Raw genomic sequence first — 14,885 nt, forward strand, 5'->3', positions numbered from 1 at the left:
CTGAGATCCCCAGGCATTTTTGCACATAAAGACATTGGAAGGCTTGGGCTCTTAACAATGGGAAAAGAAGAAAGTTACTTCCAAACCCAAATTGGTCGAGTTTACTGTCTGAAATAAGAAAAAGTGTGAAGGGGGAGAAGAGCTCCATACCGAGGCCACGCTCCCTACTGATCTGGACCCCAGGCCGCGGAGCGGGTGCCCGTGGTCCGCCAGGCCTGGTGTGAGCTGTGGCAGCTCCCTCCCCGGCCCATCCCCAGGGTGAGGCGGGGGACCGGCCGTGGGGGTGTCCTGCATGCCCTGCAACTCCTGGGACTCACACGAAGGAGTACCAATGGCCAACTAGTGACTATCCACGTTCTTAATGAGGAAGAGCTTCATTGCACCTTCCCTAGGGATTCAGAAAGCCCTGCGGTAGTGCCCAAAGTGCAGAAAATGCAACATCGTTTTGGTCTCCCGTGGAGCTGTGGGTAATGGTGGCCTCACAAACGGAGCAAAGGTCAATGCAGAAATGGAAGGAGAAAGGCAGTGTATGGTTCGACCCCGTGGGCCCAGGCCCCTGCTGGGCCGAGGGGGCACGGGTGCAGCCTCCTCTTACCTCAAACTGCGGCCAGTTCATGGACATGCCCGGCCCGTGGTTGGCTCTGAACCACCTTAGGTCCTCCACGGCATCAGCCGCTTTGATGTTCTGCTCCAGGTCGCGGTAAATGTTTTTGTAGCTAAATCAGAGAGAGAAGCATGACTCTTTTGGAAGGAGGGACAGACCCTGTTCGTCCTCGCACAGCGCCTGGCCACCGCTGGCACCACTGCAGCTGACTTCACGGCGCCGCTCAGGACACCCCACCCTGGCTCGGCGGGGTCATCATCTGGCCTCCATGTGCACAGATGCAAACCACCACCATGGCATGGAAGCCGCAGGGCTGGCCCCTCACAAATCAGCTGACAACAGCTTGGCTCTGCTCTGCATCAGAATGCAAAAAGCGCTAGCATCTGGGCCACACAGGCCACCAATGTGGGTGGTCCCATTTAATCAGGTCCAGGATCCAGCGTCGGGAAAGTTCGTCCCCACCCCCTCAAGAAGCCAGGCTGTTTGTGCCCAGCCCTGCAGAAGCAGCACTCAAGGAGCCACCCGGGGCGGGTGTGGGCCGCCTCTGCTGGGCGGCTCACCGCAGCCCGCCCTCTTAGGGAGCTGGCTGTGCCCAACCGGAGTCTGTACTGCGGCGGTGCTGGCATTTTCACCCCTAACCTGTGTGGCTGGCAGGCCATCGCCCTCTCTGGGCCTCCTTTTCCTCCCCCTCTGAGTGGGCCTAATGCCATCTGTTACAGGTTGCACGGTGTCCTCCACAAGACAGGCTGAAGTCCTGACCCCCAGTACCTGCGAACATCACCTTCTTACAGGGCCTTTTTGGAGCTAGTCGAGTTAAAATGAAATCAGTTGAGTGGGCCCTATCCTACGGACACCTTTTCATAAAAAGGGGAAATTTGGACACAGACAGACAGCGGGAAGGAGGACAATGTGTGGTCACGTAGAGAGGATGGCCCTGTCACTGAAGGGGTACGTTGACAGCCAAGGAAGGCCAGAGACAGACAGCAAATGCCCGAAGCTGGAAGAGACAGGCAGGCCCTCCCCAGAGCTGTCCGACTCCTGGCCTCCAGGCGAGAGAATAAAATTCTGTCACCTAAGCCATCCAGTTTGTGGTATTTGTGACACTCCTCCATGTTCTCCTCGCCAGCGGCTCAGAGGACTGAGGCCAGGCGTGCCAGTGGTGGACAAGCACGCGCATGTGGGGACTGCTCCACACACAAAAGAGCCGGACACAGCCCGGCCCTGCCACGCCCCAGCCAGCTGTGTGGCCTCAGGCAAGTCACTGAACCTCACCCATCCATAAGATGGGAACGCCACCCACTTCACAGACTCTTGAAAAGATTGATTAAGTGGCGGCAGCATGGCTGTGCAGTAAGTGTTGCTTCCATTTTTTATACAGAAGGACGCTCAGGGAATGTCACTTCCTGTTAGCGAGCCCGGCCTAGTAAGTCCATTCTAAATGGCTCTGCTCTAGGGATGGCAGACGTCTCCGTCGAGGGCTGGCCCCGACCTCTGCCCACACAACGGCTTCATGGGGCCAAAGGCAGGAAAGTGCAGAAGAAGTGCCCCGCCTCCAATCAGGACCCAAACTGAGTCTCCACGGGTCTGCGCTGCCCAGGCCTAGAACCGCTGCAAAGTCAAGGGCCGAGCCGGCAGCCGGCTGGTTGGAGGGAAAGGACTCATGAGGGGCCTCACAGTCAGCCCATCACGGGGGCGGGCATGCCAGCCCAGAGATGCTGACTCCAAACTCGCCAACCGTGGCCAGTCCGAGCTGCGGCCTTCCTCACGTGCAGGCCCAGAGCCGGCAGAGCACGGCCCTTTGCTGTGCGGCAAAAGGCCGTCGGGCACAGGCCAGTGGCCAGTGGCCCTGCGCAGCCTCAGACAGGCCCTCGCCAGACAGCAGAGCTCAGCAGCCGTGGGAAGAGCGGACAAGCACTGTCATCCCGAGGCTGGAGGGCAGCGACTGAGCTCTGCTCAAAAGCAACTTGGCACTGACCTCACTGTGACATGCTCTATGGCTAAGGGGACACTCACTCGGCCACATTCGACAGGTCCAGGTGCTTCTGAACCTCCAGCAGGACTTCCCGGAAGAAGCGGAGGCGCTTCTCCTCAAACTGCTGGCACTGCTCGAACACCTGCTCCATGTTCTCCATGTACTGGGGGGTGCCCTGGTCCAGCTCCTTCAGGGACTTCTCGTACTTTTCTTTGGTCTACGAGAAAAGGCAGGCAGCACCGAGGGAGGGTCAAAACCCTCCGCACCGGCTCATGCACCAGTTCTCCCGGCCCGTGGACGCCCACAGCTCCCCGCCCTGCACAAGAGCTCCTGTCCGCTGCGTGCCCGCGGCGACCCCGCCTCCCACACCTCACCCCCAAGCACAGCACTCCTCGCTCCCTCGTTCGCCCAGCACTCAGTTCGGCCCCATCCTTGGGTGAGGCCTTCCTGAGGGCAGGAGTGTGTTCTAGTGCCGTATCCCTCTGTCCACCATGCCACCAGGCAGCGACAAAGGTTCTCCAAGTGCCAGACACGTGAGCGGGAGAGGCGGGTGCGCTCATCACGTAGAGATGTGCATGCTTTACCTTAAGAACATCTTGCTTGCATTTTTCTACTTTGTCTTGCAATTTCTTAAGCTGTTCAGGGTTGAGGGATGGGTCCACTTTGCTATTGTTTTCTCGTGATATCGCCAGCTTCTCCTCTTTGCATGCTGTGTGGTAGGCTTTCTTTGCTGCTTCTACCTACAGAGAGGAGTTCCGAACACATGATTCAGAAAGGTTGAAATCCTCGCCTGAGGCAACAGAGGTGAGGACAGAGCAGGCGCAAAGCCGTGTGTGGGGCAGGGCTACAGGTGGCCGCAGCAGAGGGCTTCGTCCAACAGACACTGACTGGTGCCTGCTTTGTGCCGGGCGCTGTCCTAGGTGCCAGACGAGGGCCTGGGCCTTCAGGGGCTACAGTCTAGCTGGGGAGGCAACTGCAGAGATAGTTCAAGGTGAGGGCATATTGGAAGGTGGTAAGTGCCACGGAGACAATAAAGTGAGGGAGAGACACAGGGAGGCCGTGGGGGGCTGGGCCAGGGGGACCGCATGGAGACAGTCCCCCAGCTGACAAGGAGCAAGAACGTAAAAGGCGGGGGGTGGCCGTCTGCGGGAAGGGCATGCCAGGCAGCGGGAAGAGCAAACGCAAAGCAAGTTTCACAGGAGAAACCTAGCACAAGAGAGGGCGTGCTATTGGGAGGCAGGACCATAGGCCGCATTTTCCATGATTTTCAATGGCTATTACATACGCACCCACACAGGTGCGCACATGCTGACACTGATGTGTGCATAATTTATTTAATGGACACTCGCGTACTTGAGCCAGTCACAGATTTCCTTTCAGAGAGGAGAGATGAGTTTGTAACCGTGGCCTCATGAGGGGGACAGTGTCATTATAAATGGGGCCAGGGACAAAAAGGAAGAGAAAGGAGATGTGGCAAAGGCCCAGACAGAGAAGAGGAGGAAAGACTGTGGTTCCAAAGGGAAGACGCAGGTCTGAAGGAGGGACCGGAGGAGGGGCGGGGGAGCACAGCTGAGCGCGGGAGCGGGCGGGGTGCAGGGCAGCGTGGGGAGGGTGCGGGCCTGAAAGCCTCCATCCAGCCAAGGCTGGACAGGACCCAGCGGCTTCACTGCTCCTTCCAGAAACACAAATCTCTGTATCATTTGCAAATTTGAGAGAACAATTTTAAATGAACCCTTTCTGCTAGCCCGGAGGGGCTTTGAGTTGCCTCCTGCAGACAGTCCCCAGGGCGGGGGACACACTGTGGGTGGGCTCAAGTTTGGGTTTTGAGCTCTCCCGCCAGTGCGTGGCTCTGATCCTCCAGTTCCTGACTGTAGAGCGGGTTGACGGGGATTAACTCTAAGTCTGGACCCTTGTGAGTGTTAGCCACTAGGGGCGTCCGGCCCGAGGGTGGCCCTTCCTGTTTCCGCTGCTAGCAAACAGCAGGAGCTCCTGCGGGTGTGGTGGGGCGTTGCTGGGGGACGCGGGGCCGCCCGCAGGAGGGCGCACCTCTTTCAGCTTTTTGGCCCAGGGCTTCTGGGCCTTCCGAAAGCCGTCCTCAGCCTCTTTGGTCTCCTTGAAGCCTCCCATCATCTGCTTGTGGAAGGCCTCCTTCTGCCAGTTCTTGATCTTCTCAAAGTCCCCGTTCATCAGCGAGGCCTTCACATCCAGGTGCAGCTCGCTCACCTTCTCCGCCTCGGACATGACAGCCACCCAGGCCTTCTCCACTGTCCCGTACTGGGGCCCTGCATGGACAGAAGCGGGGGGTCACTGCCACCGCGGGGGGACAGGCCCCGGGTGCCTGTCAGCCTCCCCCGCTGTCGGGGGCTGGGGGACAGCAGCCTGGCTGTCTGGCTGGGAGGCTTCCTTTGGGCTGATTCAGGTATTTTTCTCTCAGTGGCTGTTCCTTTTTCAGTTCCTAGGATGACGAAAATAAGGAACTGAGGCTGAATCAGCCTGGCCTTCTTTTATAAGGAAACTTGGGGAATTACCCAAATTTCCTTTTCTTTAAAGTGACCAGGTTCTTCAAAAACCCGAATTTCTGAAGTTTTCATTTGCGTAAGGCTGGCCCTATAAGGAGGGGCCCCATGAAGTGAGCGGACCCCTCTCCCGGGCCACTGCCCCGGGGGGCTCCGCAGCATCGCGGCCCCCGGCTGACCGCAGGCCCTCCGAGGGCAGGCGCTCTGCCATTGACTCCCAGCGAGAGCCGGCTCCGAGCAGGGACTCGGGAACTGCCTGTGGCGTGGAGGACTGTCCCCTCGGCAGAACAGAAGCCCTGGCTTGGTGGGGGAGAGGTGGAGGCAGGAAGCAGCTCTGGCCCAGATGGAAACCTCTAGAGTGTGGGAAGGGGGTGCCTGACTCACTTCGCTCCCTGTTCTCAGGAAGGAAACTCATAATCCGCCTGTCACTTTGAGGGTGTGGGGCGGCAGGAGAGGAGGGAGGGGCAAAGAGGTAGAGCTGGGGCTGGAAATGGAAGCCCCGGGTCCTGTCTCCAAGGTGCTCACAGGGGACAATGACTGTTTGGGCTGGGCACCGACAGAGAGGCACTGGCAGGGTGAGGAAGACGGGGTGACTGTGGGGGGGGGCCCCTCTGGACCTCTAACCCCTCGTGCCTCTGAGACCAGCAGCTCCCTGTCCCGCCTCGGTCTGCAGCGCTGGGCAGTGTCCACAAGGGGAGGGGCAAGCGCCCTGTGGACCCGCAGCAGGGAGTGGACAGCGGGGCTGTGCTGACAGCCGGCTCCCGAGAGGCCGAAACGAAAGGTGACGGCTGCCCCGCCGCTGGCATCCCCTCTGCGCCCCTCTGCGCCCCGCCCCACAGACAAGCCGTTCCAGCAGCGGGGCAGACAGGACGCTGGTCCAGGCCCGGCTGAAGCAGCCGGGGGCCTTCCCCTCCGAGCCCCCTGGCCCTCCAGGACCCTCCGCCCAGTGGCCTCACATCCCCTGGGGCTCCCTTCCAGGACAGCGGTCCTGGAGAAGAACCTGCTCCAGAACACACCCTGAGGAACTCCTACTAACCCGCTCTGTCTCAGGAAATCCCATAATCCACCAAGCTCCCCCTCCGCTGCTGGGAAGTACGTTCTGAGCACAATCCATACCCACAGCAGCGTTCTGTCACTAAGCTCCAGGGTCTTCTGTTTGGCTTGGGGGCAAGACAGGCAAAAACCTGTTATTGCATTAAAATCCCAAATCAGAAGCCCTGCTGGGCATCACAACCCAGCCCCATAGGCACCCCAGGGCCAGGCCCCTGGGCCAGAGCCACAGCTGGGCAGCCAGGCCCTGTGCCGACAGGGGAGTCTCAGGCTTGGGGCCCTCGGTGAGCTGTGTGAGTTCAGCTGGCAGGAGTGGCGCGCCCTGGGCATGGCGGGGGCTGCCACCGGGCTCGGTGCTGTCCCCGGGGTAGTCCTGGTGTAAGCGCAGGGGAGGAGTCTCGTGCCGCCCGCGCTGCTGGGTGGCAGTGCCTTGCAGCTCCCCCCAAACCCGTCGCGGGCCCACAGCTGCGCGGCGCAGGGCCCTACCCTTCTCCACGAGCTGCCGCCAGCGCCGGGCCCACTCGGTGAGCTGCTGTGCGTACGCCTTCTCGATGCGCGCCCGCTCATGCAGGCAGTTCATGAGGTCGCTGCACAGGCGGTGGCCGTCGTCGATCCGCTTCACCGTCCGCTTATAGTTCCCGACCTGGGAGACAGAGGCCACACGGGAGGCGTGGGGCCGGGGCGGCGGCCACCTGCCAGCCCTCCCGGGGGCGGGGGGATGGCCTGACCCTCGCTGATCCAGTTTACTCTTGTATTATTATTTAGAAATTGTATTATTTTCCATACGAACTGTAAACCTATTTTTGCCCCACCCTGTGTTGAAATTATAACTCTTGAAGTCTGACAACCAGCAAGGAATACGGGCAGGATGCTTCCAGAAGCGCGTGCTTTATGGTTAAGAGCTGGCGCTGGGGCCCGCAGGCAGAGGGGGCGCTCGGGGCAGCAGGCTGAGGTGCGCCGGCCACGTCTGTCCTGCGGGCCTTGCTCAGTGGAAAGGCCTGGGACAGACTGTCGCTTTAGCCCACACAGAACACTCAGGGGTCACTGTCTCCATCTCCACGAACCGCCTGGCAACAGAGAGCCGTGGCCATCCGGCTCCCCTGCACAGGGCGCTGGTGGCCCTCCCAAGCGCGGGGCCACCGACAGCCTTTTCTCTACATTGGGATCAGTCCGCAAACACACCCTCCCAGCCACACGCAGACGAGTCAGGCGAGTGTACACCGCATCCCACGCGGCTGCATCAAGGCACAGAGTAGTTCTACCTCCCCGCGTGGTCCTGGCCACCACAGCTCTGATACCTGCCCCTCCTCCAAGGTGTCCAGGACGAATGGGATCACACAGTGGTAGCCTGGCTTTCGTGACCAGCTCTGTCTCTTGCCACAGTTCTTTTGAGACTGAGCCATGCTGCCGTCTCTGCTCCTTCCTTTTCATCGCTAAGTAGGATTCTACTGCCTGACTAGGCCATCGTTTGTTTCTTCTTCATCCTGTTGAAGGACGTGTTTTCAGAGTGGGGGCGATTATACACAGAGGAGCTATGAACGTCCACCCACAGGTCTCTGTGGGGACGCAGACCCTCATGTCTCTGGGGTGAGTACCTAGGAGTGGGGTTGCCCTATGGTAAGCGCACACCTAAACTTAAAGAAATTACCTGTAATCCAACATGGCTATGCCATTTTTTTCTATTTTTTTAATTGAATTTATTAGGGTAGCGTTGGTTAGTAAAGTTCTATGGGCTTCAGGTAGCTGTGCCATGTGAACGTCCACGAACCACACACAGGAGTGCCGATGGCTCTGCCTTCTCACGGGCACTTGGTATTGTCAGGTTAAAAAAAAATTTTTTTTTTTTAATTTTAGTCATTCTGTTTAGTATATAGCAATAGTTCAGTGTAATTTAATTCGCATTTTCGTAATGTTTAGTGATACTGAACAGCCTTTCTTGTTCCTATTTGCTACCTGTTTTCTTTGGTAGGACATGTTCTTTTTATACTTTTTAAATGGAGATATAATGACATGTTTTTAAGAGGCAAGAAAATTAATTTTCAAATATATGACAAATGGATCATACGCTGAAGTCAGGACATATGTGGTTAGCTATTTCTGCTTTATCAGTTTGTAATTAAAAATCTTCTCTCTTGCTTTTCGAAACACCATCTTGTTGTGAGATGGCCAAATGGCAGATAGTGTAGGAACTGGAAATAAGCTTTCTCCCAAGTCTGTCATCACTAGATTCATTCACAAAATGCCCATTTTTTTAAACTAGGGCCAAAGCCGTCTGTGTCCCTAACTTCCTCTAAATTCAGGTGCTCCCGCAGGTACCAAGGCCCTGAAGACGGACGCTGAACACGCACGTGCCCGGGAGCAGGGCCACGAGGCCATCCTCCGCTCCGGGGACTGCCTGCCGGGGAGGGGAGGGGCGGGGAGCTGTGCTGAGGCGGTGTCCCAGCTGAGTTCCCCAGGACAGGCAGGAAGCTGGCCACGTGAATGGAGAGCTGAGGGAAAAGACCCCAGGCAGAGGGAGCGGTGTTGGCAAGGTGAAGATGTGACAGCGCGGAGACCTGGGGGCGCTGTGCCACCCACCAGGAACAGAACACAGAACACGGAACACAGAGGAATGAGGCGAGATTGGCCGGGGGCCTGTGCAGGGGGCGGGGTGGGAGGCGGCATCGGACAGCGAGCCATCTCCCAGGCGGCCTTCATCCTGAAGGGGCTGTGCTCCGGACTGGTGGGCTTCGGCGGGGTGAAGCTCCCAGAGGGAAGGTGTGACAGACAGCGCCTCCTGAAACTGGGGCTATGGCATTGGCTGGCCCCCCCCGCCCCCCGCAACACAAGCCCTAACATTAGAAAGGGGGAGGGGACTAGGTGTGAAGGGCAGGGAGGCAAACGGAGATGGGTGTTGACGAAGTGGTCCCATGCTACCTTTCCCAATTCCAGCTCCCAAGGCTCAGCTCCGCCTCCCCACCGAGGCCCCCCGCCCCCTGCCGGACCCCCACAGGGAGCGCCTGTATTTCCTGCACAGGGGCGAGACCCACCCCCACCCCAGGCTCCTGCTGGCTGCTCCTTCCCGGGACCACAAGGGCCCTTCCACACACTGTCCCTGTGCCCCGCAGTCGCAGCTTGTCCCACGGGGGTATTGACCGTGCATGGCAGCTCCCTGCTCCACCGCCTGTGGCTTCCTGCCCGCAGGTGCCACACACTGTCTTTCCCCAGGAGTAGCATCACAATAGAGCCTGTCTACGCTTGGCATGTGCCACACGTGCCACATCACCAAGCCTTGTCATAATCCTCGGCAGTGGGTCCTATTAGTGTTCCCGTTGTACAGAAAGGGAAACTGAGGTTTGAAGAAGCACAGTCGCCCACGATCATGCAGCCAGGAGGAGGCAGAGCCCACCTTACGGAACCTTCCTCAGGCTGAGAACAGAGAAGGCGTAGAGTCTAGACTTAATGGGTCGGTATCGGGTGGCGTGTGCACTTCCCACCAGCCCCACAGATTCAGGGAGGCCGCAGAGGTCACGCCGGTGAGGCAGTGGGCGGGCCCTGGTCCTGGCCCTGCCAGGTGCCGCTGAGGCTTGTGTCCAGCACCCCAGACCGGACAACTACTAAGCACGCTTGCCCACGCTGCCATCATTTTTCCCTCAGAGCCTCATGCGCTGGGCCCTGTGGCCCCGAGGGCCTACACACACGCCCACACCCGCGGCCCGGGGCTGGCCAGCTGTGCCGAGCACACAGGACAGAGGAGACGCCCCGGCAGTGCCCTCGCCCGGCAACCCCACGGAGCTGCAGTCACAGGTTTCATCCAAAGCCGATGAGGCATGCGAGGCTCCAGAACGTTCTCAGTTGGCTTGAAAGGCAGGATGAAAGGTGACCCTCTGGGCTTCCTGAACTCCAGGCCTGCAGACGGCAGCGAGGGCGGCTACGTGAGCTCGTGCCCTCTGGTTTGGGTCCCTCAGTTCCCAGCCTCCATGGCGGGGCCTCCTCCCCGCAAAGGCCTAGCTCCCTGCATTTCTATTCCTCCAGCTGGAAGGGGCGGTTAGAGCTGACGCTGCGAGGACCCAACGCACCGGGAGCAGTGGGTCTGCAGGACAGGCTGGGGGTCTCCCCAGTCAGGTTCCCTCCTGGCCTGGCATGGCCATCATTTGACAAGACCCAGCCATTTCCTCACCTTGTCCATTCAGACAGAAAATGAAGCGGGGGGGTGAGGGGGGACGGGGTGACTTCCAAGAGCCCTTCCCAGCCGCAGGGTTTCTCACTGAACAGACTCTGCCAATGCTGCCAGCTGGCAGGCTACCTGCTGCAGCATGGCTCTCAGTTTCTGAGGGTCTGGCAGCACCCTCTTGCAACTCACAAACATGTAACCAACACCTACTGTGTGTCAAGGACTGCGCAAGGGACTAGAGATACAATGATGAACCAGCTGTCATGGTCCCCTGCTTCGCGGGACTACGGTCAGATAAGTAACACAGTGACGGGGTGACGAGGTCTAGAAGGAACACTCTGGGTGGGCAGACTGCCTGCAGGAAGTGATGCATGAGGTAAGAGTCAAAGGGAACTCTCCGTGGCAGGGCCCCCTCTGAAGGCCTGAGGCAGGACGTGGAGGCCCAGACCAGTGCGCTGCTCTCGCATCACCCTCCTTGAGGCGGGGCCACGGCTGCCCCACCCGCCCGCCACCCCTCCTGCACGACCTGCCTTCATACTTCTCGGTCCCCCAGACCAGGCACACGGAGGCCCTGCAACATCTTCTCAATGCCCGGTGGCACTGGGACCAGGGTGTCCCAGACTAAGAGGCGGGGCAGGGGCGGGGGGCGCGGGCCAAGGAGCTGCCGAGGGCTCAGAGGTGTGAGGGGGCTCGAGATTGTTAGCGAGCTCTTAATCCAGGGAGTCCCTCAAGCTCTCCCCACAAAAGCTAGACAGAATCAATCCTCAGCGCGCCCGCAGAGACTCCACGACGACAAACACGACAAACGGGCAACGACCGGCACACCTCCCGCCGAGCTGGTGAGAGCCACTCAGGAGCCCTTCCTGCCACCCCAGCGGAGGGCCTCGCTGTCACCCCGCTGAGCGGCGGGCGTTCAGTGAGACGCAGGGGCTGAGCCAGCCTCTCCCTGAGTCGTCGGGAGGGTCTGAGGACTGGACCTGGCGGTGTCGCTGCCTCCCACCCACATTCCCCGCAGAGCGCACGGCAGAGGCCACATCCTGGACACCCTCCGCTGGGCGTCCCCACGGGGACAGCACGCGGCCTCCTAGCCAAGGCCCCTTTCTTACACCCTATCCCAACCCCACTCTGAACTGTCCTTTCCAAATAAGAGGGTCACAAACAATGGCAGGGCTGTGAAATCTGACATGTGCTTGAAACGCCAAGGAGCGTGGGTCCTCTTTGGAGGACCCCAGGCTGTGCTCTGCCAGTGCTCCTGCCGTCGGGTGCCACTTCTCCTCCGTCTCCAACCTGCCTTCCACTCGCCCCACCTCAGGCTCCCAGCTCCCCCGCCCCCGTGCTCCCTGGACCATGGCCGGACTTGCCAGAAGCTCACTGAGCCCCTGCCCTCAAAACAGAGGTGGGGGGCTGCTATTGGCTGAGCAGGGCCCCGAGGGGCTGGACAGTGAGTCCCTTGCCCGCCTGCTGCTGTTGCTGTTTGTTAGCTGCCTCAGTTTCCAGCTTCTGTGAGCCTGCTCTGTGTTCTTAGGCTGCTTGGACCCGGCTCTAGTTCCTGTCACTGCACTGGGGGCTCATCCCTGTCCCCACTCCTGGCTCTGTTCTCGCCCCCAACACTGAACGCCTGCCCCTCTGTACCCTGGGCATCCAAGCTCACCCAGTAGGAGGGGCAAGGGGGATGGGATTCATGGTCCTACACAGCGCCCTCTGCTGTCTGATCATTTTAAAGCACAAACCCCAAACTTCAGCAACTTTAAAGATCAAGTTGCATGATCAATCTTTGATCTACATGTTCAACAACACAAATTAAAAAAATGGATGAAAGAGAACCCAAGAAATTCCAGTTATCACGTCTAACCCCAAAGACAGAACACGTAGTAACGCAGGGAGGAAGGGTGTGTTTCAACAAAGCTATTTCAGAACTGAACTCCTTAGGGCTGTTACTCAGACAGCAGCAGAGGCCCGATGACACCCTGTGCCTTGCTCATGCGCACAGCACACGACCCACCTGCAAGCCACCGCCCCACCCTGCAGCTCACAGTCCGGGTGCAAGCGCACACACGCCTTCACCCAAGTACCCAGGAACTGGCAGGAGTCCCCGGCTGCCTGGGGACCACCGGGTCACTGGCCCCGCTGACTCTCCCGCACGCTCCAGGCCGGTGCTGGATGAGTGGCAGCTCACTGCTGTGAGAGCTGCCACCGCCCTGGACGCTGAGATCATTCCCCTGGCCAGGAAGTGGGGGCTCGCTGAGACCAGCAGCCGTTAGCAGAGACTCTGGCAGGAGAGGGAGGCAGGGCGGAAAGGTGTCTGAAACCGGGTGAACCCTGGGGCACAAGGCCAATGACCAAGTGGGGAAATCCCGGGGCAGGAACAGCAGGAACAGCGTTTCCTCCAGGTAGCGGCCCCTGCCTCCCAGGCCCATTCTCCCCCCAGCCTGTGGCACCCACAGTGTCCCACCGGCCCGCGCTCACTCCTTGGCCTCAGAACGCCCGGCCACACCTTCCCGGCGATTCCTGTGACCCCCATGCACGCATGCGCGCACACACGCAGAGCCATGGCTCCTTCACCCCAAACATCTGTCTACAAAGGTCTCAGCGAAGTGAGGCCACCACAGCTGATTTGCACACCCAAGGCCCCTCCAGTTCTAAAACCAGATCATTCTATTTGTTACTGGGCAGAAAAGGAAAATGTTTTCTTTTATGGGGCTTACCTAAGTTTCTCTGACATCACTGAAATCAAGCAAGAAAGTTAAAATTTCTCTTCGGAGGCTAAGCTTGACAGCAAAAACCTTGAGTGGTCAATTCTCCCCAGGAAAACGACAGAACAGCCCCTTCCCTGGGACACAGAGCAGCCCACACTGTGCACGCGTGTGGCTGACAGACGGGGTGGGTGAAGGCCGGCCGGGCTCGAGAGTCACGGGGCCCCTGGCCCCGTGATGTTGCCCGCACCCCGACAACCACCCCGCAAAGCCCGCACTGGCAGGCCGTGTCGCAGCCGCGAAGCCCCGCCAGCTGGTTCACCCCTGAGTCCTCACTACCACACAGCGGGAATGGCGGCGCCAGGGTCTGCACCCAGGCGGGACTCCGAGGAAAAGCACTCCAGCGTGCGGCAGGCTTGCAAAGGCCGGGCCCTCTCCCTGCGGAGCCCCGGGAACGGGCGCAGAGGCAGGAGGGCAGTTCTGGGGAGCAGGCTCCCAGCCGCAGTCCCGCTCCGCCACCCTCCACAGTTGAGCGGCTTCAAGCCTCCAAGAGCAGGGCCACAAATAAATGTGTGATAAATGCTAGCTATTATTTCTAAAATTTCTGCTGCAGGCTACCATTCCTGCGGGAAAGTGCCCAGGCTGCAAGCACGCGGCTTACGTGCACTCAGTCCGATGACTCATCCAAATGCACGCACCCACGTGCAGGCTGCGATGAGACGTCACTCGTCACTCGTCTCCCAGAGCCCCCGACGGCTCTGGCGCGCAGCTTGCTGGAGGGAGAGGCTTCTTCTGCATCCTCCCAGCATCTGATCCAGACCATTTAAAGGTCGCTTTGTCTGTGTTACTCATGCTACATCCCCGGGGCCTGGAATAGGCCCGGCACAGGGCAGATGTACTAGAAATGTTTACCAAAGCCCTGGCAGGCTGGCTGGAGCACCGTCCCGTACACCGAAGGGCTGCGGGTTTGAATCCCAATCAGGGCACAGGCCCGGGCTGTGGGTAACCCTGGCTGGGCATGGACGGAAGGAAGCTGATCGGTGTGTCTCACATGGATGTTTCTCTCTCTCTCTCTCTCTCTCTCCCCCTCCTCCTCTCTCTTTCAAAAATCAATGGGAAAAATTATATATACACATACCCACCCGCAATGATTTCTGCTCAGTGTTGTGGTTATTTGTGTGCATATTTTAATCCCAAACACTTGTTTACGAGCTGCTTCTGAGCAGGGCGTGCCGCTGCCCAGCACTAACCCTCCCTGACTCTGATTCACTTGCATGTTCAACCGACAAGCACTCAGTGTGTCAGGCGCTGTGGTACGTCCCAGAGACTGGGTAAGAGTCCCATCCTCATCCTCAGGGAGTCCACAGCCCAGAGCGACATGCTGGGTGGGCGTTTGGCCTGGCTGCTGCAGCCTGCTGGGTGGGGCGGGGGGAGGTCAGGGAATACTGCTTCAGGGGGCACTCCCTGAGGAAGAATGGGGTCGGACAGGAAAACACACCCCCAAAGCGCCCACCTTCCCAGGCAGGGAGGCGGCTGTTTGTGGACAGGAGCCGGGGGGGGGGGGGGCACGCTCAGCTTGGCTGTAGTCCCAGGTAGAGATCCTCAGGAAGGGTGAGGCCAGTCCTGTGGCTCTCAACACATGCTCATGTCTTAGTCATGCTGAAGAGTGTGACTTGGCTTTCAAGGTGACACGGAGCAAGGAGAAGACCCAGAGGCAGGGCCTGGAGGCAGAGGACACCGTGGGAGGGCCCACGGGCTCCCAGAAAGAGCCAGCCTTGCCAGAGTAACTGATGCCCCGCAGCCCCGGGAGGCCAACAGGTGGAGTGTGCCAGGCTCCCACTTGCTGAAGGGGTCAGCACTTGGGGAACACCCTCCATTTGGCCCCAACCTAACTGGT

The 14,885-nt window shown here is 59.3% G+C and overlaps 1 protein-coding gene across 4 annotated transcripts in view; it reads right to left on the reverse strand.

Annotated features, from left to right (window-relative positions):
• The window catches only part of PACSIN2 (protein kinase C and casein kinase substrate in neurons 2), a 105,030-nt gene that overhangs the window by 9,474 nt on the left and 80,671 nt on the right, over positions 1-14,885 (reverse strand). For all 4 annotated transcript variants that reach the window (XM_054582486.1, XM_054582483.1, XM_054582487.1 and 1 more), the window contains exons 3-7: positions 6,629-6,785; positions 4,623-4,858; positions 3,161-3,316; positions 2,618-2,793; positions 596-716 (exon numbers count right to left, since the gene is read on the reverse strand). In XM_054582486.1, coding sequence (XP_054438461.1) covers positions 596-716; positions 2,618-2,793; positions 3,161-3,316; positions 4,623-4,858; positions 6,629-6,785 — 846 coding nt within the window. The remainder of the gene's footprint in view (positions 1-595; positions 717-2,617; positions 2,794-3,160; positions 3,317-4,622; positions 4,859-6,628; positions 6,786-14,885) is intronic.

The sequence above is a fragment of the Pteronotus mesoamericanus genome, unplaced genomic scaffold (assembly GCF_021234165.1).
Source record: "Pteronotus mesoamericanus isolate MK-2021 breed Mesoamerican mustached bat unplaced genomic scaffold, CSHL_Meso_final contig_702, whole genome shotgun sequence".
Taxonomy (NCBI): Eukaryota; Metazoa; Chordata; class Mammalia; order Chiroptera; family Mormoopidae; genus Pteronotus; species Pteronotus mesoamericanus.